The 24,450-nt window shown below is 44.9% G+C and overlaps 1 protein-coding gene across 17 annotated transcripts in view; it reads right to left on the bottom strand.

Moving 5' to 3' along the window:
• Positions 1-24,450, bottom strand: part of dock9b (dedicator of cytokinesis 9b) — a 346,813-nt gene that overhangs the window by 73,332 nt on the left and 249,031 nt on the right. For all 17 annotated transcript variants that reach the window (XR_011341986.1, XM_069890523.1, XM_069890538.1 and 14 more), the window contains 7 exons: positions 20,662-20,840; positions 17,132-17,248; positions 11,121-11,244; positions 8,986-9,119; positions 5,008-5,104; positions 2,389-2,455; positions 1,116-1,163 (listed from right to left, as the gene is read on the bottom strand). Coding sequence is in view for 16 of the 17 variants with exons in the window: in XM_069890523.1 (XP_069746624.1) it covers positions 1,116-1,163; positions 2,389-2,455; positions 5,008-5,104; positions 8,986-9,119; positions 11,121-11,244; positions 17,132-17,248; positions 20,662-20,840 (766 nt within the window). In the remaining variant the exon portion in view is untranslated. The remainder of the gene's footprint in view (positions 1-1,115; positions 1,164-2,388; positions 2,456-5,007; positions 5,105-8,985; positions 9,120-11,120; positions 11,245-17,131; positions 17,249-20,661; positions 20,841-24,450) is intronic.

The raw sequence follows: 24,450 nt of genomic DNA, 5'->3' as shown, positions 1-24,450 counted from the left end.
TCAAAGTCAGTTTCTTTCCCTTTGTTACAGGACTCTTAAGTAGGCCTCTCATTGATAAAAGACAATGGCCTGCACTGACCTTTATAACAAGACCTTTCCGTGTTCCCTGGATGATGCTCTGTACTTTCCCCATACTCTTCCTAATTTGAAGACTGTTACACTGCTCTGACACTTATTTATCTATTTATTTAATGATCTTGTTTAATTGCACTTTTCTCTGCACACTCCACTGAGTCCAAGTATAACTACACCCTTCGCTTTTGTTTTATTATTGTATGGTCTAATTGTCAGTATAGCACACAAAATAAAGCTTTTAACTGTGCCTCAATAAATGATTCAGTTCCATTCACCAACACCAATGCCAACGCCCATAAACAAAATCAAAAAGGCAAACTGCTCCAAGTGGTAGCCAGGATCTAGTCCCTTTCGCAGAAGAGACACCCGAGTCAAATGCAGGGACACAAGATCGGGCAGATGGAGGAGAGGTGTGACCGAGGACCAAGGCCATGGGAAGTCACACCGTGAGGTGGGGGTTGTTCTGGTCTGGCAGTGCAACATTGGGGCCCCAGGAATGCTGTGCCAATTGGTGGGGTGGTGGGGAGAATCTGTTGAGGAACACCAGGCGGGGGAGGAGGGATGGGCACTGAGAGTTCCCACCATCATCAGACAGGCAATGCAGTGGGTGGGGGGGGGCAAAGCTGACGGCAGTGCTCAGGGATCTCCACACCACCAGGAAAGCATGACACTATCTCGGACATTTTTGACAAAATATTCAATCCAGCTAAACTCAAGGTGGCATAAAAGCCACACATCCCCAATTTAAAGAACAGGGACTGCTCCCCCATCTAGTCTCACTAGCAATTTATCCCTGAATAATGTGGCTAAAATTAAAAATTACCTGGACATCACCGCATTACTGTTTGAGAGGTCTTACTGTGTGAAGAACTTGGCTTGTGTGACTTCCTCTGACAAACGTAACTGACCTGGAAACACTTGCACGACGTACTTTGGTTGAGCAGGGTCAAAGGAAATAGAAAATTTTCTCCTTTTGCATTGTAGCCTAAAAGAAATGTGCATTGGTACTTGCGAACAACAAACAGAATCGGGATTGGTACCTGGCAATGTATCGCTTCCCCATGTAGCGGAATTGATGAAGGCACACCCTGTGGAGAGGTAAGATTATTATTCAGCATGGTTCACGGCTTGCAGCTTTCAAAAATGCATTAGAGTTAGTTACAGTTGAAGCTTTGGAGAGGGTACAGAGATTTACCAGGATGTTGCGTGGATTAGCGAACATGTCATATTAAGCAAGGCTGACAGTCCTTCTCTTTGGAGAAATGAAGGATGAGAAATGACTTCAAAGAGGTACAGGTATAGAAGATTGAAGGGCTTAGATAGGGTGGACAGCCAGTTCCTTTGTCCTGGGGCTAATACCAGGACATCTGTTTAAGGTGAATGGAGGAAAGTTTAAGGAGAATTCAGAGGTAGGTTTTTTTTTAAACTCAGAGAGTGGATTGTGCCGGAGGTGGTGGTGGTGGAGGCTGAAGCAATAGGGACAACTAAAAGACTCAGATAAGCACACGGATGTAACGACAATCAAGGGTAATGGGTGCGAGGGAGGGAAAAATTACATTTAGAGAGGTCAGCACAACAGTGGGGTTTGAATGGCCTGTACAATGATTCCAAACGGAGAATGGAACAGTAAATACAAGCAACAAATAACTATGCTTCCACTGTTCACATGTAATAAATACTTTTGTCTTGTAAACAAATATAGAGGTGAGATAAGAAAAATGTGTTTCATCGAGTATGACCTGGAGATCATAAAAGAACTGCGGATGCTAGAGTTCTGAGTGAATGATCAGAAGCTTAAATTTTAGTTTTAAATTTAAATTTTAAATGTTGAATTTAGACTTGCAGCATGGTAACAACCAATTTTAGCTCACAAGTCTGTGCCACCAAATTTACATCCAATGAACCCCACCTCCTTTATGTTTCAATGTACATTCGTATGTAAAAATGTCAGTCAATGACAGTGTCCCAACCCAAAACACAGACTGACCATTTTTCGCCATGGATGTTGCCTGACCCACTGAGTCTCTCCAGCTTCGCAATGTTCACTCTAGACTCCAGCACCTGCTGAGCATGTGCTTCTTCGTGTGACCTGGACTTCGTTACAGATACAAATGGGAGTTGGACATAGATTTAATTATCTGTAGAGCCATGGGGGATTTATCACCCAGAATGCAACAAGAGTGGGGCTGTTGGACAAATTGCACAACCATTCCAAACAGTTAGCATAGGTAAAACGGGCAGAATGATCTTAGGGATTACATCATTCCAAAATCATGTCGGATCTTGATCATGCAAGGATCCAAGCACACTTACTCCAAGATGGTAAAAAAGTCCATCATCTCTGCGTTAGAAGCTTTGTTCCAGTAAGTAATCAATGCATCTGCAAAAATAAACAAGACATCTGCGTTATTTTCTCAAATTAGAGACGCAAAGATCCGAGCAAAGATTCTGCAAAGTAATCTTGCGTCCCCACCAGGTGCCAGGTATCTCTCATCCACAGCAGGTCACAATGGAGGAGCATTTGGGATGGCACTGTCCATGCCAAGGGAATTCCCTGGGGCACATGGGATTCCGGTGTAAACAGGGGGAGGAACAGACAACCCCACAAATCTGACCCCACCACCCAATCTTCTCCACCTTAAGGCAAAGATTATCAGTCCCCACTGTGGCCTCAACTCTCTCATCTCAGAATAGGAGTGAAAGTGTCAGCTTCAGACAATGGAAAAATTGTAATGCAAGAAATAACAAGAGGCCATTCTGCCTCGCATTCCTGCTCCATTTAAGAACATCTTGTCAAATATTTTACCACCTGACCTCTTGATACTTTCCCCCCACCAAACAAAATCTCTGTTGAAATGAAGCAGTAACTTTGATTTTTGTAATAGAAACAAAGAAGGCTCCAGAAGTAGCCAGGCCCATCATAGGCTTTTATTTCCTGTCCACTGCAGACATCTAGTAGGCGCTGCCTCAAGAAGACCCCAACACCCTGGCCACAACCTCTTCTCACTGCTACCTTCACGCAGAAATTACAGAAGCCTGAAGTCCAGCACCTCTCAGTTCAAAAATAGCTTATTTTCAACAACTACCGGGCTCTTGAATGATACAATAATCATAGTCTGTGGTGACACTACAACAGTTCTGTTTGCACTATTGCAGGTCACGTTATTGTTCACTAGGTTTACTGTGAATATTAACAGCAATTGCAATGGTCAGCCCCATAAAAATGGAGAGTCCATGCTTTTCTGGTTTTGGTCTGTGTGAGGTCAAAGGCAAACGGGCTCACTGAGGACAATTCCACCAATCAATCGAAAAGGTCTCACAGTTCAGCCAGTCACAACAAAGAAAGCACCACAGCTTGTTTCTGGAAGAATGGATCTGAAAAGTAGGGAGGTTGTACAAGTAGGGATCGCGCAAACAGCTCTGAGTGTCAGAAAATGAAGAGACAATGAAGAGTCATGAGGTGGACACCAGAACTGAAAAGGTGGTTCAAACCAGACAGGGGTTCTTCCTGGGACAAGGCCACAGTGGGGAGAGCCAATCAAAATCTTTAAATTGAAGCAGGTGGACAGATTGAGTCGAATGAACACATTAAAGGTTTGTTTATATGGGATGCTTCTGAGAAAATAGAAACATTTCCTGGTCACCACCTTTACTCACTGATATCTTCAGGCGGAACATATAGAACCCTGAAGATTAGCTATCAGACTCTTGAACCTCCCCTTGTGACACTAATCAGGGACCTCTCTGTCTACACTGATGCAAGTCACTTATTTTGCACTGCTGTGAATATTTATTATCTATCAAGTATTTGTTGCCTCTTTTAATTGAATTCAATAAGTTTCCTATGATAGCTTTTATTTACAAGTACCTGTTTGGCTGCAGAAAAAGGAATTTTGTTGCATACATATATTGTTACAATGTGGCTGACAATAATTCATTATCAGATTCAGTAGAAAGAACACATTTCATTTGTGGAAATAAAGTGTCACAACAGGTTACCAATATAAAACAATCAATGGAAACTCCAGAGGCAGCTTTTCGCTCAAAGTGTGATGGGACTGTGGAAGTCAGAGGCACTGGAAGGGTGGGGGGGGGGGGCGGGGGGTGGGTAAGGGGACCAGCCTGGATGAATTCAGAAGAAGGTGGGTCAAGTGTATGAATGGGGAGATGCTGAGAGATTGGATCACGGTGTTGGAGTGGAGCCTCAATGCTGGCACAAACCACTTGGTTGCCTGGCCTCACTCTGCCTGGACAACCTGTGCAACAGGAGATATTCTGCACACAGAACCGGTTACCTGACTATTTTGCACCCTAGGCTGGGCTAAGCGCGATGGGGGATGGGGTGGGAGAGGGGTGAGGGGTGAGTGTGCGATACCCGATGTGACACTTGACATGTGCTGCCCCACTTCCTCCCTCCGCCCTACCAGACTAGCGCACGTGCTTATGGCGTATTAGTCAGAACCACATCTTTAATGACACAGAGGTGCTGGAGCTGTTGGAATCCACAGCGCCCATCTGAGATCTGCACCCTAGGTGGCCGCCTAGTTGGCCCAATAATAGCATTAGCCCTGTCTGTGCACTTTTCTGGTCTCTCCAAATCACCCCATCAAAGACCTAAACAAATGTTAAATACATTACAAACAGCCCAGAGGAAAGGTTCTTCCTTCTTCCCCCACATTTTTTAAACTCAGGCTCCTGCCTGTTTCTGCTTATATCTGACGGAAGGCTCAGACCCAAAATATTGGTTACCCTTTCCTTCCTCTGCATGTTGCCTGACCTGCTGAGTTTCCCCAGTACTTTTGTGCATTACCCTTGGTTCCTCCATCATCCTATTACAATTGCTCCGAAGCAAATAGAAGTTCCCAGCTGTCTAAAGGAAAGGAGGCAGATTTTGTGAATCTATGGAGGGTGTTGAGGGCGCTGATGACTTACCATCGGACATGCTCTTCAACACGTGTAGGAAACACATGAGGAGACTCCTGATCTCCGACTGCTCCAGCTTGTCACATCGCATGACACATCCATGGTTCTATAAGAGGCGTACACGCCGGTGAGCTTTTATCAGCAAGCAGCAGGAATTTTAAAAGTGAGCGTTGTTTCTTATACAGAAGCAAGTTCAACCACCTGCTGGCTGTGGTTGGCACTGAACAAATTTGTATCTCATATTCACACCATGATCAACTCACCCCTTCACATAACACAGGTAGAATCGTCAAACCATGCAACAACCACGATTTTGTTGCATGATGGCACATGCAAACAGAAATCACTTTCATTTACCTAGCACCTGCCGAGAATCCACTAATGGGAAGGAAAACTGCTGGCCTCACCACATGTGGCTTCTGACCCGCCAACCCGTGACTCAGGAGCAAACAGGGAGGGATAAAGAGCTGACATTTCCAGCAACATCCACTTCTCATGAATTAACTGAGGAAAAGTGTGGTGGGTGTTAGCACATTAAACGTGGGATAAGACACTGCGAGAGTGAGGACATGTCTTCGCTTCTTGCACTTCCTCCAGCAGCTCATTCCACATGCCCACCACCCTCAGTGTCAAGAAGGTGCCCATCAAGTCCCTTTTTAGTCTTATACTCTCTCTCACCTCAAATCTTTTGAGGGGTTGGGGAAAGAGAGGCAGAGCACATGTGCGTTTGGAATGGGGGTGGAATGGAAGGGATCTGAAAACAAGGAACAACCTGCTGGAAGAACTCAACAGGTCGAGCAGTATCTGTTGGAGAGAAAGAATGGTTGCTGTTTCAGCTCAGAACCCCTCATCAGGACTATAGGTTCTGGTGAAACGTTGACCATTCTTTGCCTCTCATAGATGCTGCTTGACCCCTGAAGCAGAATCTGTTTAACCACGTTGATTCTGAAGAAAGGTCAGAGTTTTGTTGAGGGCAAGGCTACCATTTATTGCCAATTGGCCTTGAGAAGGTCAGTGCTGAGCTGACATCTTGAATTGCTGCGGTCTGTGTGGTGAAAGTCTTCCCATTGCTGTTGGGGAGGAGGCCCCAGAATCTAGACTCAGTGATGACAGTGATACACATCTCCTGTGAAAAGAGGAGAATGTGATGCTGAATTCTACATTTCCTTTTATTGGAAAAGTTCAAAGAAACAGAGGACAAAACGTCTCCAACCATCAGGATTTTCCTGCCGGATCAATTATAAATAATTATAATTTTATGTATATACATAAACCACCCCCAGGCCATGCATTCTTCACACTGCGACCATCAGGAAAAAGGTACAGGAGCATGAAGTCAAGCACCCAGCAGCACAAGGACAGCTTCTTCCCCACTGCCATCAGATTTATGAACGGATGATGAATCCCAGGCACTATCTCACTTTGTCCTATTTTCTTGCAATATTTATTTTTGAAATGAAATTTATAGCAATAATTACACTGGATTCGGGCTGCAAAACAACAAATTTTGTGAAATGTTCATGGCACTAAATTCTGATGCTAAAATGTGAATATTAAATGCTGTGCATTGTGTGCCTGTGTGAGTATCGTTGAATGGAGAAATGCTGTTTCGTCTGATTGCATTTGTATAGTCAGATAATAATAAATGTGAACTTGAGCATCTGACATCTCTCAATCATTCAGCTTGTGTCCACAACAACAGCACCAGGCAGACTTTACACCACTGCTGGGTACACTGGTAATTAAGGTGACTGTGTGTCCACATCCCTGGCCAGCTCCAGCACACACACACACACACACACACACACCAAACGTCACACAAAGCGACACAACCGCTAAACATGCAAGAGCTGTTACTATCAACTCCACCTTCGTGACCGAACAGATCGAAGTGCTCCACGGAAATGACTCGGCAGTTTCCAATCGTTAAGATAGATTGGTTAAGATGTGGCTTGGATTAGAGAATGTGTCACATGGAGCAAGGTTTACAGAGCGAGGGCTTTTGTCTTTGGAGAGATGAAGAATGAACAGTAACTTAATAGAGGTGTATAAGATCATGAGGGGCTTAGATGGTGTCCACAGCTAGCACCATTTTCCCAGGGTGACAATAGGAAATATCAGAGGTCATCTGTTTAAGGTGAGGGGAGGAAAATTTAGGGAAGGCATCAGAGGTCAAGTTTTCTTTCCCCACAGAGAGTTGTGGGTGCCTGGAATGTATTGCTGGGGGTGGAGTTGGAGGCTGGCACAATGGGGACATTCAAAAGACACTTAGGTAGGAATGTGCATCAAATATAGAGGGGTATGGGTGTGAGGTAGGGATAGGTTAGATTGTTGTGGAGTACGTTTACATAAGTCAGCAGAACAATGCGGGCCGAAGAGCCTATACAGTGCTGTACTGTTCTATGATAAGCTCAATGTCACATTAAGCTCTTGTTAAAGTCATAAGCTGTGGTCTGAGTTGTTAATAACAAGTCAGGTCACTCAGAGAGTCAAATACAAGAGAGTGAAGTACTTTGTGGAATGGCAGACACAGAGCAGCATGCAGAATTCTCTCTGGGAGGGCTGGAATGGATAAAAGAGAAAAATCCATGGTAACACATTTCCTCGGGGTGGTCTTTGACATTTCCACAGTCTCCTGGTGAGTCAGCATGGCCAAAGCAGAGTGCCTCCTGATAAGCCGCTCTCTCTGTTAGTAGAAGGAAGCAAGGTGACGTGGTCAGGTTTAACACGGAGATGCACCGGGCATTAGCGGCTGGGTTAGCAGTATCGACTGGAGTGCCCGAGGAGCTACTGCTGCAGAAGTCACTGCATTGACCACCCCAGTTAGCTGGGCAGGAAGGGAGAGGGCTGACACCAAGCAGCACAGGGAGCCCAGAACAGTGCGGCTATCTGTGACAGTCTCAGCTCATGGCCCTCTCGCCCCAACTGTGAACAACTCAATTCTTAAAGAGGCTGAATTGGGAAAAGTGGGAGGGTTCCTGGTTTTATAGCAAGCAGAGGGATAAGACAAAAAAAGAGGGGGGAGAGGGAAGGGAGGGGGTGGAAGGGAGAGGGGATGGTTGGGAGTGGGAAGGAGAGATGCAAGGGGGGAAAGGGGGCGAGGGGGAAAGAGGGCGAGGGGGAAAGAGGGGAGAGCGGAGGGGGAAAGGGGAGAGCGGAGGGGGAAAGGGGAGAGCGGAGGGGGAAAGGGGAGAGCGGAGGGGGAAAGGGGAGAGCGGAGGGGGAAAGGGGAGAGCGGAGGGGGAAAGGGGAGAGCGGAGGGGGAAAGGGGCGAGTGGAGGGGGAAAGCGGAGGGGAAAGGGGAGAGCGGAGGGGAAAGGGGAGAGTGGAGGGGAAAGGGGAGAGCGGAGGGGAAAGTGGAGAGCAGAGGGGAGGTGGGACAGAGGGGGAGAGAGAGGATGTGCTCAGGGGTAGAAGGGATGGTAAGCGAGGGGGGAAGGAGGGGAGAGAGAATGTGGTGAGGATGAAGTGCGAATGGAGAAGGGAGAGGGGGAAGGAGGGGAGAGAGGAACAAGGGAGGGGAGAGGGCAGTGGACAGAAGAGAGAGGGCAGAAGGAGGAAGGGAGAGGAAAGATGAACTAACATCATCCATTCACCCAGGGCAGAAATTATAATCTTTGCACAGTTTGCAGCCTGAAGCACTACCACTCTGCAGAGCTCCAGAAACTCCATGGACTCCAGCATCCACAGGGTCATTCAGATTGAGCTGACTGCTACTGGACCCAAACCTTCCTCTGCTTCCCTCCTATCTGGTGGGGAAGGAGGGTCAGCGATATTCTCCCCCCTCTTCTACAGCCTAATCACCTCTGCTGTTCCATCACCAGTCCAAACCCAACCAAACTGCCAAACCAAAGGTGGAGGAAGGTAGTTGGACAGGGAAGGCAGGAATGCCAGCAAACTAAACTCCAGGTCCACTGAAACCACAAGTCAACAGTTAACTAACTGGAAAACACCAAAGTTCAGCATTACTTGAAAGGGAAACTTTACCTTATCCAGGGAATTACTCTTCTCTGCATTTCGTTCCAGAAGACTGGTGCTCGAGTCTGTGCTGATTAGAGAACCTCGGGAATCAGCATGTCTCACGGCATTGATAGATGGTGTAGAGGATCCTGGTGCAGAAGCTGTCATGGATGCACACATCACATTCCATACTTGGTCCCAAGCTCAACATCTGATCCCAGCTGTTGCTAATTTATGCACAGCAAGCTCCCACAAACAGATGCGAGAGATGAAAACCACCCTCAGTACCGTCCCTCAGTAATGCCCTTCCAATAATGTGACACTCGAGTACAATCCCTCCCACACCCTCAGACCTGCCTCTGCCAAAGGGCGGCACTCCCTCAGATCTGTCCCACCCACAGTGTCGCACACCCTCAATACTGCTCTGAGAGATACCCCTGGATTTTTGTGCCACTGGACCGAAATTCATGATTTCCTGCACAGAGGGCAGAGACCGAGCTGAGGGCAAGGTGTGACAGCACTGACATGAGTCGTTGCCGACATGCAAAGAATTCATCTGCTCTACCAATCACCCTTCTCCTAACCACTGGGATAAAGAATAAACAGCAGATGCTGGAAACCTGAAACAAAAACAGGAAATGTTTTTCCTTTGGAGTTATGAAGCCATGAATATTACGAGTCAATTAGATACGATTAAAACAGTGGTTTTCAAACTTTTTCTTTCTACCCACATACCACCTTAAGCAATCCCTTACTAATCACAGGGCACCAATGACATAGGGATTACTTAAAGCGGTATGTGGGTAGAAAGAAAAAGGTTGAGAACCACTGATCTAGATCCTGTTGCAAACTTAAATAACCTTTCTCACTCTCTACTATATCATTAATTTTTGGTGTCATCCACAAATTTACTAATTAAATTCAATCTACTAAATTAACCACATGCCAGCCAAATTGTTAACAGAGGCAACAGACAGCAGTGGACCCCAGTAATGACCTCTGTACTGCAGCACACCACTGGTCACATCCAGTCAGACTTCTACGACTTCCCTCTGCCTCCTTTCACCAAGCCAGTTTTGAATCTAATGGGCCAGCTCACCTGGGATCCCTTGTGATTTAACCTTCCACACTAACTTGCCATGTGCAACTTTGTCAAGGGCCTAGCTAAAGTCCATAGATAGAACGCCCACTGCCATGCCCTCATTAATTCTCTTTGTCACCTCTTCAAAATATTCTTATCAGTACGAGATGGATCTTCTGTACACAAATCCGTGCCTAAACGTTGGTCGATCCTGTCCTCAGAATCCCCTCCAGCAATAGTCATAAATTGCTTAAGGTCCACAATACGTTCTGTGAAATAGGATGTTGTGTGAACACCATATTATCCAGCAACATTCGCTGCGCTCCATTTTCCAATCGGAGAAAGGGTCATAGCAGACATAACCGGTAATTGCTTTTCTAACTTGTAGAGGTACGCTTGGAGGAAGAGGGCAGAACCAGCGCTAACAGCTCCCGTCTTGTGACAGCTAGGCACAGCAGCCTCCTATCTACTGGCAACTAGCCACGACAGCCATGAGGCATAGTGACTCAGCAGCACTCATAGGTCTACTGAGAAGCACTGGCCTACTCAACATAGCTATGTTGTGAAGTCGTTGGCACTTTAGAGGTCATGATGCCAGGTCACATGTTGTATGTCTATATCAACCCTGATAACATTGTAATAAACACTTCTCTCTTCGCTGGCTGACAACTTCAGGTGTGGTCTCGATACTTCAACACAATGGTGTACGAGCACAAACTTTATCCGCCACAAACTCACGCTGATTTCAAGTTGTAACATAAAAATATGCACAGATAAATACAGAAATAGGCAATGGATAATCTATTAGAACCTTATGGGACTACAAACATACATGGTTGGACATTGTCCAAACAGCCATTATGCAGCACATGACTATATTTCTAACTAGATGTCAGGCTCACTGGCTTGTTGTTGCCTGGTTTGTCCTTGCTGCCTTAGTTCTATAATGCGATACCATTAGCCACCTTCCAGGTACCTCACCTGAGGCTGAAATTATGTAACTATCTCTCCAGTTTCCCACTGAGGAAAGCTGAGTTAATGTTTCAGGGCGAAGATCCTCCGACTTGTATCAGCTCCTTACCTGTACCGGAAATGACACCAAAAACATCCCTGTGGATGCTGCTGTCCAGCATGTTTCCAGATCTCTGAGGAGTTGTGGAGGCCGTTCCTGGCTGCAACGTGTGTAAAAGATCTTCCTTCCTGCCCTGGATGACAAAAGAGTGTTAGTTCATCTTCCTGCTCTCCTTTCCTTTTTCCTCTCTGCTTGCCTAAAGACCTGGGGACTCTCCAACTTATCCCAATTTGGAAGGAAGGGCATTGACTTGAAATTATGTCATTATTTCACTCCCCACAGACACAGCCAACATGCTGAGCAATGTTTCCTGTCCAAATCCATCCATCTAATCAAAGCAACCAAGAGATTGGAGCGATTTACCCAGCAGAAATAGAACCCCACTAAAGATTTCTGTCACCCATTTTCCTTGAGCCATTCAGATCACATTTACAAATCCATTTACTAAATGGATTTAACTTAAAACTTAAAAGAACTTTCACCCAACCATCAGTTCTCTAAACATATCGCTTCTTCTTTTACACAGCTCTTTGACCAAGCTCTTGGTCAGTTGCCCTGATAACATGGGTTGGAGACAAATTGTCTCTGTTTGCATTCATGCACCTCCTTAGAATATTTTACCCCATGAAGGGGACAATATGAATGAATGGGAACAGCACCCACTGTCATTACTTCTCTAGGATCTTCCCTCAAATCTTGCCCCTCTCACAATAAGAAGGACCAGATCTGGGGAGCACCACAGTTCTGACGTGCAAATACACCTTCATCCCAGCCCGAGCTAGATCTCTGATCTCTTTCCCCCACAGCACTGTGGGAGACACACAGGAGTCAGCTAATGCTGGAATCTGAAGCTAAGCCCAATCTGCTGGAATGCAGCAGGTCAGTAGGAGAAAAAGAATGGTCAATGTTTCCAACCGGAAATGGAGATGTGGCGATGAGTCCAGTCTAAAGGGTGAGAGGGGTGGGACCCCTGGACCCCATGGGTATGGTGAATCAGGGAGAGGTAAAGAATGACGAACAGAGGCAGTGGATGTCAAATGATGCCAGATCACTCATCTTCCTCCACCTGACCCCTTTGTTTTATTGGCATCTCCCTCCTTTGTCTGGCAACTGCCAAATACGGTGGCACAGTTAATGTCAAGGTTGACACAATGCTATTACAGCATCAGCGACCTGGGTTTCAATCTGCCGCTCTCTCTAAGGAATTCTCGCCATGACCTGCATGGGTTTCCTCCGGGTGCTCCAGGTTCCTCCCACATCTCAGTAGATTAATTGGTCACATGGGGGTATTTGGCAGCGCAGGCCGGATTGTATCTCAACATTAAAAAAATATATAACTTTAAATTTAAAAAAAGTAGCATCATGCTCTGCGGAGCTGAGAGAACTGTGGGGATACTTGAGGAGCAGACATGTAGGTGGAGAAAGTATTTCACAGGTTGGGAGCAGAGATTCAGAACAAACACTTCGACACACAAATGTGGAGAGAGATTTGCTCTGCATGAAGAAATTCTCCTGGTAAACTGAATTTTTGCAATACTTTGAATAAATAATTCCATTCTACTCTGTCAAAGGCCTTCTCTGCGTCTAAAGCAACTGCTACTGTTGGCGCTTTACTCCCTTCTACTGCATGAATTAAGTTAATAAATTTACAAATATTGTCTGTTGTCCGTCTTTTTTTAATAAATCCAGTTTGGTCTAGATTTACCATTTTAGGTACATAATCTGCTAATCTGTTTGCTAATAGTTTAGCTATTATCTTATAATCTGTGTTAAGTAATGATATTGGTCTATATGACGCTGGTGCGAGTGGATCTTTACCTGTCTTTGGTATTACTGTAATTATTGCTGTTTTGCATGAATCTGGTAAGCTTTGTGTTTTGTCAATCTGGTTGATTACTTCCAGGAGGGGAGGAATTAATAAATTTTTAAATGTTTTATAAAATTCTATTGGGAATCCATCCTCTCCTGGTGTTTTATTATTTGGTAGTTTTTTTTATTATCTCTTGTATTTCTATTATTTCAAATGGTTCTGTTAATTTATTTTGTTCCTCTATTTGTAATTTTGGTAGTTCAATTTTAGTTAAAAATTCATCTATTTTGTCTTCTTTCCCTTCGTTTTCAGTTTGGTATAATTGTTCATAGAATCCTCTGAAGTTTTCATTAATCTCCATTGGATTATATGTGATTTGTTTGTCTTTTTTTCTTGATGCCGAAACCATTCTCTTAGCTTGTTCTGCCTTAAGCTGCCATGCTAGAATTTTGTGCATTTTTTCCCCTAGTTCATAATATTTCTGTTTTGTCTTCATTATGTTCTTCTCCACCTTATATGTTTGTAGTGTTTCATATTTTATTTTTTTTATCTCCCAATTCTCTTCTTTTAGTTGTGTCTTCCTTCATTGCTAATTCTTTTTCTACATTTACTATTTCCCTTTCCAACTGCTCTGTTTCCTGATTGTAGTCCTTCTTCTTCTTGGTTACATAACTTATTATTTGCCCTCTGATGAACGCTTTCATTGCATCCCATAGTATAAACTTATCTTTCACTAATTCCGTATTTATTTCAAAGTACATTTTAATTTGTCTTTCAATTAATTCTCTAAAATCCTGCCTTTTAAGTAGCATGGAGTTTAATCTCCATCTATACATTCTTGGAGGGATGTCCTCTAACTCTATTGTCAATATCAAGGGTGAATGGTCCAATAATATTCTAGCTTTATATTCTGTTTTTCTTACTCTGTCTTGCATACGAGCTGATAACAGGAATAGGTCTATTCTTGAGTATGTTTTATGTCTACCCGAATAATATAAATATTCCTTTTCCTTTCGGTGTTGTTTCCTCCATATATCAAAATGTTGCATTTCTTGCATCAATTTAATTATAAATTTGGTTACTTTGTTCTTTCTGTTAATTTTTTCCCCAGTTTTATCCATATTTGAATCCAAATTAAGGTTGAAATCCCCTCCTATTAATATGTTCCCTTGCGTGTCTGCTATCAGTAAATGGATATATATCAAAGCAATTTAATTTAAGCAGATCAACAAGGCAGGGATGCCCACTATCACCCTTATTGTTCGCATTAGCTATAGAACCACTACCAGAATTGATAAGAACAGAAAATAAAATAAAAGGGATAAAAATAAAAGACAAGGAATGTAAAATCAGTTTATTTGCAGATGATGTTATAGTATACTTAACAGAACCAGAATTATCAATAAAAGAATTACATAAGAAATTGAAGGAATATGGAGAAGTGTCGGGTTATAAGATTAACACAAATAAAAGTGAAGCAATGCCAATGAATAATGCGGATTTCTCAAAATTTAAGAAGGAATCACCATTCAGATGGCAAATGCAAGCAATAAGATACCTAGGTATACAAATAAATAAAAACCTCGGCCATCTATATAAACTCAATTATTATCCACTAATGAAAAAATTACAGGACGATTTAGAGTATTGGAAAGATTTACCACTAACACTAATAGGAAGGATAAACTGTATTAAAATGAACATTTTCCCAAGGATACAATACCTATTTCAGGCATTGCCAATACACTTGACAGAGAAATTCTTCAAGGAGTTAAAGAAAATAATAAGGAAATTTTTATGGAAAGGGAGGAAACCGAGGATAGCACTAGATAAATTGGTATAAACAAGGAGGCTTACAACTGCCAAACTTTAAAACTTATTATAGAGTCGCACAATTAAGATACCTATCAGATTTTTATCAAACAAGGGAAAAGCCAGATTGGACTAGATTAGAACTAGATAAAATAGGGGAGAAGATACCTGAACATATATTATATAAACGGGATGAAAAATTGGTACAACGTAGGAGTTCTCCAGTATTACATCATCTGCTCAATATTTGGAAGAAGATTCATGTAGAAAGGAATAAAACAAATTACCAATTACCAAAACTAATATTGACACAAAATCAGTTAATCCCTTTTACAATACATAACCTTTCCTTTAGAGAATGGGAGAAAAAAGGGATCAAAAGAATAGAAAATTGTTTTTCAGGAAATAAATTACTATCCTTTGAACAAATGAAGGATAAATATAATATAACTCAAGATATAGTGTTGGCATACTACCAACTGTGATCCTACTTGAAGGACAAATTGGGAAGCAGTCTGAGGTTACCAGAGGGAAGTAATTTTGAATATGTGATTACAGATAAAATGATAATCAAAAAATTTATAACAAATATGTATATTAAACTGCAAGAAAAGGAGAATGAGGAAACAAATGGTAAAACTAAACAAAAATGGGAACAAGATTTAAATATAAAGATAAAAAAGGAAACATGGGAGAAGTTATGTTATGGAACGATGAGAAATACAATAAATACGAGGTTACGTATGATACAATATAACTGGATACACAGGCTATACATTACACCTCAAAAGTTAAATAAATGGGACCCAACAGTATCTGACAGATGTTTTCGTTGTAAAAAAGAAGTGGGAACAACAATTCATGCAATCTGGACATGTGAGAAAGTGGAAAAATTTTGGGAAGATCTAAACCAAATATTAAATAAAATTACAGAAAACAATATACCAAAAAACCCAGAGATCTTCCTCCTAAGTAACATAAAAAACAAAGAATTTGGACTTGATTTGGATGGTGCACAAAAAAGATTTGTTATGATAGCTCTAGCCGCAGCAAAAAAATGTATTATGTCAACTTGGAAATTAGAAGATAACTTGAGAATACAACAATGGTATATAGAAATGAATAAATGTATTCCATTAGAAAAAATAACATATAATTTAAGAAATAATATTGAAATATTTGAACAAATATGGGAGCCATACATGAAACACAATAGAGAAAACCTACCGGGGACATCTACCACCTAAAATAACGAAAGGAGAAGGAAATGAAAAGAATTGACTCAGTGGAATTTCTTGTTTATTTTTATTGAATGACAACATTGTTTGACTGGTTTAATGTATCTTAGATTCTGTACTTTAAATGAATGGGGGGGAGGTAGGGAGGGTGGGATGGGAGGAGGGGGGGGAGAAAATGACACTGTATATATTTGAAAAGAAAAATGTATGTATCTTGGTCAATGTGGTTTATGGTGTGAAAAATAAAAAGTTTAAAAATAAAAAAAAGAAATTCTCCTGAATGTTCTCTTTAACCATTTCAACTTTCACACTCAACCTATGTCTTCTAGTTCTGGTCTCGCCCAACCTCAGTGGAAAAAGCCTGCTTGTATTTACCCAATCTCCACTCCTTGATTTTGTACATCTGTCAAACCATACTTCAATCTCAGCCCTCCAGGGAATGAAATCCACACCTATTTAACTTTTCCCATAACTCAGTTCTTCAAATCCCAGCAACGTCCTTGTATATCTTCCCTGCACTCCTTCAATCTTATCAATATCATTCCTGTAGTTAGGTGACGAAAATGGCACACAATATTCCAAATTTGCCCTCCCCAATGACGTACACAACTTCCTGCAGCATCTCATTTCCTCTGCTCAAGACCTTGACTTATCAAGGCCAATGTGCCAAAAGCTCTCTTTATGATCGAATCTACCTGTGATGCCACTTACATCTCGAATCCCAGATCCTACTGCATTCGTCAGTGCCCTATTGCTTACCGTGTTCGTCCCAAAGTATGGAAACATGTGTGAAGCTCCCAATCTTCTCCTTGAACATCTCAGTACTATATCTCCAGCCAGCTCTTTCCACAACACTTTAGCTGAATCAGTTTAATGAAGTTGCTTTACCCCAAACTTATGCTCCACCTTTGTACTTTCCCAAACATTTTAATTTAATCTAAATACATTATGAATGCTACTGACATAATGGTCCCCTTCGCTGGCCAGGCTTCCTGATCAATTCACGTGCATTGGCTTTACTGCTCCCTCTGTGAGGAGAATAGTGAAAAATTGCCAAGCTGCAATATTGAAGCCACATTTTTAAATGCAGAAAAAATGCTGAACTTCAGGCTGAAAAAGATCTCGGGTGTAAGCAGTGACAGGCAGATGATGGTACTCACATTACTGGACGGGTTGATGGGGAAGGGTGAACAGTCTTTGACATTAATACGTTGAACATTGTCCAGGAGAAGTCCAAACAGTGGCAAGTACAATGTGGCAATCCTGGCCTGCTGACTCTGTGAGAACACAAATTTACCAGTGAGCAAACTATCCTGCATATTGCCTGCAAATGCACTGTGTTTCAATAAGGCATGGATAGCGTAGCGGTTTCTGCTACGTTACTACAGCACCAGCGACCCGGGTTCAAACCCACTACTGTCTTCCAGGAGTTCGTACATTCTCCACATTTATGCATGGGTTTCCTCCGGGTGTTCTGCAACGCATTCCAAAAACGTATGGCATTGGTCACAGGGCTGTATTTGGTCGGCGTAGGCTCGTGTGCCAGAAGGGCCTCTGAACGTGCTGTATCTCCAAATTAAAATTAAATGAAGACCACCCAGCAATATTTACCCCCTTGTCTGGGAATAAATCTTGGGGCAAAGTGTACTCCTGGGTGGAAATCCTGCCCCAGCTAAATCCCAGTAAACTGCATGAAGCACATCAAACAGTATAAGCACAGGAAATGGCCCTTCGATCCATATGTCTGTGCTGAACATGACCAGATCAAACTGAGACTCTGCTGCTTGCACCTGACAGGTACCCCTCTTTCCCTTTCCTATCCATGTCTGCCGAGAGGCTTCTCAAGCACTATTGTTGTATTTGCTTCGACCACTACCACTGGCAGCCCATTCTGGACACCCACCACTCTCTGTCATTAAATTTCCCCACACGTCTCCTTTACACTGCCCCAACCCCTACACCTTCAACACAAATCCTTGAGTATGTGATATTTTCACTCTGGGGGAAAGATTTGACTTTCCACCCTGCCAATGCCCCTCATGGTTTAATGCGCCTCTCTCAAGTCTCCCCTCGACCTCTGAAGCTCCAGAGAAAATCACCAAACAGGCAGCGTTGAAATCGAGGCAGATGAACACATTGTTCACCTCAGAGCTTTGACAGGAAATGCCAGTTTTGCACAAAATCCCATTCCAAATGGAAGCTTGTACAATTCGCTGGATGCACTGCCCTCTGCTTAACACAGCCATCAGGAAGTGGACCTGCAGGCACTTTTATGTTGACATATCAAAGGACCCGCCCTACCCTGGTCCCTCTCTTCCTTCCCCCACCTCCCCCCTAACCCCCCCCCCACCCCCCCCAAAATCAGGCAGAAGATACATGAGCTTGAGACGACAAATCTCCTGATTCAGTACAGTTTCTCTCTGGCTGTTATCACTCTTGAATGAACCTCTTATTGGTAAAAGGCCATATATAGCACCGTCTTTTAAACAATATCCTTCTCTATTCCCTGAACGATGCATTGTACTTTTCCCATACCCTGCCTCATTTGACAGCTGCTCCTGTCTATTTATTTGTTATCAAATTGCACTACCTGCTCTGTCAACTGGACTCCATGGATAGCATGCAAAACAAAGTTTTCGACTGTATGTCAGTACATGTGACAAATAAACAATTTTAGTTTTAAAAGTGCTGCAGTTCCAGCTCCTTCCACCTGATGGTGGAATCGAGCCGTGGGATCACCCAAAAATAACACACAACTGAAAGGGAAACAATCTTGGGGAAGGAAGCCTCAGTTCAACATTGGCTTCAAGGAATCTTTGCAGCACTGCTTAACCCAGCCCTCACACTTCACCTTGGGGACTTCAACTCTGCACTGATGCCTTTCAGCAAGTTTCCAGATTGCAACAGTGAACAAAATAATTCCCCCTTCCCACCTGCCTGCTGCTCCTTCGGCCATTCCCCTTGGGAACCTCATCCTGCTGATCTGCAGTGTCAGAATCCACACTAATGGTGGATGCCTCTGTTCCACCTTCTCTGATCCTTCTCCTGAGGTAGGATTGCGCAGGCCGGGCCTGTTCATTTGGGAATGGGGTGTCGTCCAATTGGACTCATGCCAAGTTTCCAAAGGAGCCTGCTGGAATAATCCATGACTTCCAAAGAGGACTGTGAAGGGACTTGAGAAAGAATAATTTTCAGAGAAATGGAACCTGAGGAATTGCTCAGCCTGGAGCCATCACAGTCTAGCTGGGCAGAATGGTCTCAATCTGAGGCTTAAAAACTCAGCTTCTGCTTTCTTCCTCCTTCTGGGAAACCTCCACACCTCCCCCAAAGTTCTCCCACATCTTCCTACAGGAAAGACAATGAATTCAACACAATTGTCCAGGTCACTGTGACTTTTAATGATTTTTAGTTGTAATGATACAGCGCGGAGAGAGAATCCCATTCAGACCATAGAGACCCGAGCTGTCTAATTACACCGACTTCGTAGGGTTTTGGAGGGTGGCAGGAAATTGGACCAACTCCTTATAGACCGCAGCAGTTTCGACCCCAGATCGCTGGCGCTGTCATGGCGTTGTGGTTCCATTCAACAGAAACAGTGGAGAGAGAGGACAAATTTTGATGAAGTAATTGTTTGCGTTGGAAACACAGGAACCAGCAGAACCCAAAACCAAAGTTTTTAATTCACCATCAGGGTCTAACTTCTCAAATATAGAGGCCACAGGGTCAGGATGATCAGGAGGGGCTACCTCCAAATCTGAAATGCTTCAATGGCCCCCAGAGTGGTCCAGGACAGAAACTGGTCCTTCGACCCACAAACCGCATGCCTCGTACACCAATCCCATGTGCCCACCCTAGCTCTGTATCCTTGTGCTTTGTCTATTGCAGTGCCCTTCTTAAACGTGGCGGCTGAGTCTTATTCCACCCCCATCTCTCGAGATACAAACCCCTCGCTGTGTAAAACCCTCATCCCTCAGATCCCCTCTTCAACCTCCTTTCACTGTGAATATCCATTATTTATTTATTTTATATTTATTTTCTCTCTCATTATGTGTTAATTATATTTAAACTGTTGTTTGTTAAAATAAGGCCAGCACCATGTACTTTTGTTGTGACAATAAACTTTGAACCTGCCCTCAAAAAGATCAGCATTCCTTCTAAACTCCACAGGACCGACCCGTTCTCTCATTCCTTACAAGATAGCTCCTTCACTCGAAGCAGCAGCTGGGTGAAGCATCTCCGATAACTACCAAATCCTTCCGAAATAAGGCGGCACGCTTCGCGACCCGGGTTCGAATCCTCCGCTGTCTGTAAAGAGTTTGCACGTACTCCCCGTGACCCTCCAGGTGCTCCAGTTTCTCCCACACTCCAAAGTTATGCAGGGTTAATTGGTCGCAGGCTGTAAGTTTTCTCTGGGGTATGGGGGAGGGGGGGGGGCACTCCGGCTTTCTCTCACCCTTCAAAATGGACTGGGGGTTGTAGGTTAATGGGGTGTAAATTGGGCGGCACGGACTCGTGGGCTAAAATGGCCTGTTATCATGCTGTATGTCTAATTTTAAAATTTCTTAATAAAACAGGAGACTAAAATGGACTCCAGTACTCCGGGAGTGAGCTGACCCTGTAGTGGCAAAACATCAGCACTCCATCCCCTTTGCAGTTCAGGTTGAGAGATTTTTGAGGGAACTTTGCATACCTTTGCCATGTACCTGTTGTCGAAAGTGTGCTTGATCATCAAGCTCTTCAACACACTGATGGCTATTTGACGTACGTCTCTGTACTCTTGTAGGGCACTGCCAACCTCCCTCAAAAGAAGTCCCACCAGGAAGTGGTTTTTGCAGAAGTCGTCCGACAAGGTAAATTCAAGCTGCAAGTCTGAAAATTGACAGACAGGCACTTTACACACCAATGGACCCGACCTCTCCACGCAGGGAGAAGATGGAGAATCAGTCTCCGCCACGCAAATCTCGGCTGCCCATTACACCACACATCCAAACAACCCTAGGCTAGTCCCGGTCCGATCTCAGGAGCAATGCTGTCTCTGCTGCTTGACGACAGTCGGCAGTGCACAGCCGGTGGCAACTTGGAATTGGTTGGCTAGCTCTCAATTCCCAACACCACTCCCTGTGGGCTAGACCGAACAATCCCACTCCTTACCTGGAGTGGCTCAGGGATAGCAGGGATTCAGCGTGACATGCCAGAGGTGCATGTGCACAACTCCAGTGCTGTGGTCAAATGGGACTGGGACCAGCCACTCAACCTGGCACAGTCAGCGTTGTGGCTAGAGCTCCAGCAGCCCGGGTTCGAATCAGCCACTAAGGAGTTGGTACATTGTCCCCGTGTCTGCATTGGTTTCCTCCCACGTTCCAAACAAGTATGGGGTTGGGAGGTTCATTTGTCACATGGGTGTAATTGGTCAGCACAGGGACATGGGCCCTGTAGGGCCTGTTACCTTGTTGCACCTCTAAGTAAAACCCTCTCCTGTGTCTGTGAGGGTCTCCCATCAGTCCCACTCTCCCCTGCCTGCGCTCCCCAACAATTCCACACATTTCTCCTTTCCCAGCGGTTTCCCGATTCCCTCTGGGATATCCCTTCTGAATCTATTTTCACGTCTCCAGTTAGAGCCACAGGTGTTGACAGATGGGTGTGGAGAGGCAGGAACAGCTCAAGCTGCTGGTGCAGCTCAGCAGGACAGGCAGCATCTGCAGAGCGGACGTTTCAAAGCAGGATCCGGCTTCAGGACTGGGAAAGGAGAGGGAAGACAAACATTATTAAATAGGGGAGGGACCAGTCAGCCATGTGTGGAGGAAGGAAGGGTGAGGGATGACGGACAGATGGAGGGGCAGTGATGGGTGGAGGGGAGGAGGGAATAGGATGATAGACAGAAAGAGGGCTGGGGCTGGGACAGAGGCAGGAGATTGATGGGTGTAGGATGACAAAGGGATCATAGGGGACAACACAAAATGACTAACAGTTCACTGCACTCTGGTCGCAGACTGAAGGAGGACAGTAAATGCTGGCTGTGCTCTACACATCTGCATCCCAGTGAAGGCATGAAGCAAGATTCATTCTAAATCATAACAAAACACACAGACGCACACTTGGCTCCTTTTGGCCTCTGGCCTTCCAAAATCTGCAGGTCATGGCTCCTCAAGAGCTCAGCCAAATGTCTCTCCTGTCCTTTCAGCCGGTTCCACTTCCCTCCAACCTGTCCACCAGCCAAATATGTACCCCACCTCCTTCACCCATCCATTCAGGGTGAAAGCTCCTTCCTTTCTACCCATCTACAGACCTCCTGTTTATGCACCCAAATAAACGCCCCCCTCTCTCCGTCGACCCCTTCCCACCCCATTACATCCCTCCATTACACACACCCTCTGCAGTGGGGAGACCGGAACTGCATGCAGTGTTTGGGCTGCGATTTTTACAGTTCCAGTCTCGCTACCATACCCCTGACCTACATGCGTAGCAGAAGGGCGATCTAATTCAGCAAACGTTGCAGAGGAAGAGGATTGGCTTGTCCCGTGAACTTGCCCAATGACAGAGATGCGAACCAGCCCACTGCTGTGCTGCAGAGAAAATGCATCTCACAGCTGAATCTGGAACTCGGCAAGAAAGTCCTCCCATTCATCTACCCGTGGAGCCGGTTACTATGGCTCCTATCACAACGAAACAAGCCACCTGCAAAATTAAAGGGAGTGACTTCATCCTGTTCTTTGGGGAAGTCTGGCACCAATGACAGGATTACCACCAAATCTACTGCAAGGGCAAAGCACAACCCAGAAAGAGATTTTGCACCAGGATTTATCCAGACAAACCATTTGCAAAAGTGCCAATGAGAAGGAAAGGAGGAACTCTGCTTAGATCCACATGGAAAATGTAGTGCATGCAATAAATAGTCTGTCTCACAAGCTGCATCTGGTCAACAAAGATATGGAAAGGTACTCAGAGATACATTGCAAGGAGGGGAAATTGATCCATGGTGAAAATTAAAGTCGGAATTAGTTAGGTGACTTATGAGCAACCCATGCAGGAAAAAAAGGCCGTTAAGAACACAAATCAGGATTTAGAGTTTGATTCCAAGCACCAGGCTAGAATGGGTCAGATGTCATGCATGGCTTGTGAAGACCTTGGTCAGAATGTTGCCGTATCTTTCAAGGAAGCAGAACATCCCAAAACCCATGACACCCATCAAAATGTAGCCACCGTCACGCGTCATTTGTGCAGAGCTCGCACACAAGGCCAAGTGAAAATGACTGGATGTTAATTGGCTCCAGTGACTGGGGTGGGGGGGAGGTAGGAAGAACTCGAAAACATGGCCAATACCAGAGGTTATCAGTTTAAGATGATCAGAAGAAAGTTTAGGGGAGACATCAGATTTTTTTTAAAAACACAGAGCGGTGGGTGCCTGGACTGCATTGCCGGGGTGGGGGGAGGGGGTGTTGGAGGCTGGTGCAATAAGAACATTTAAAAAACTCTTCATTTGGCACATGGATGTAATAAAAAATACAGGGTTATGGGTGTGAGGGAGGGAAGGGTTAGTTGTAGAGTAAGTTTGCATAGGTTAGCTTCACATCATGGGCTGAAGGATCTGTACTGTGCTAGAATGTTCCACATTCTTTACCACCAAATGAGAGCGCACTGCTGATTAGCAACACATCTGCAAATGGGGAGGGAGGCAGTGGGGATGCACACTGGGCAGGAAAGGAGGATTTTGGGGCTACTCTGGGTTGAATCGTGATGCATGGGGTAAACAAGGGCAGAATTGATGGAGATGAGGGGCTCATGCAGAGGAACTATTAACAGCTCAGGTCACATGCCTGCAGTCCTCAATGCCAGGCAATCAGTTCCCAGGGCCACCCACTGCTCAGGGAAACTGGAGGGGGAGACACCAAAGAACGCCAGCTTGCCCACCAGCTAAAACCTAGGGCCCATGTGTGGGAAAATCAGCATGGACCTTCTAATCCCTCACTGAACCTCCTGATGGAGGAAGTGAAAAGGCGTGGGTGTGGGACTGAGGGCATGGGGCAGAGAGAGTGGGGCACTGGAGAGTCCCGGGACATGGGGGGACAGGCACCGGAGAGTCCTGGGGCATGACAGGATGGGCACCAGAGAGTCCCAGGGCACGAAGGGATGGGCACCAGAGAGTCCCAGGGTATGAGGGGACGGGCACCAGAGAGTCCTGGGGGATGGCCACTGGAGAGTTCTGGGGCACGAGAGGGGGGGCACTGGAGAGTTCTGGGGCACGGGGGGGATGGCCACTGGAGAGCTCTGGGGCACAGGGGGATGGCTAACGGAAAGTCCCGGGGCACGAGGGGACAGGCACTGGAGAGTTCTGGGGCACCTGGGGCATGGGGGAGATGGCCACCAGAGAGTTCCATGACACGGGGGGAGGTGGGGGGGGAGGCCACTGGAGAGTTCTGGGTAATCAGGGACTGGCAGTAGATAACCCTGAGGCCTCCCCGGCTCTCCAGCTTCAACCCAC

This window comes from Narcine bancroftii, chromosome 7 (assembly GCF_036971445.1).
Source record: "Narcine bancroftii isolate sNarBan1 chromosome 7, sNarBan1.hap1, whole genome shotgun sequence".
Classification (NCBI taxonomy): domain Eukaryota; kingdom Metazoa; phylum Chordata; class Chondrichthyes; order Torpediniformes; family Narcinidae; genus Narcine; species Narcine bancroftii.
This window is presented reverse-complemented; position numbering and strand designations above follow the sequence as displayed.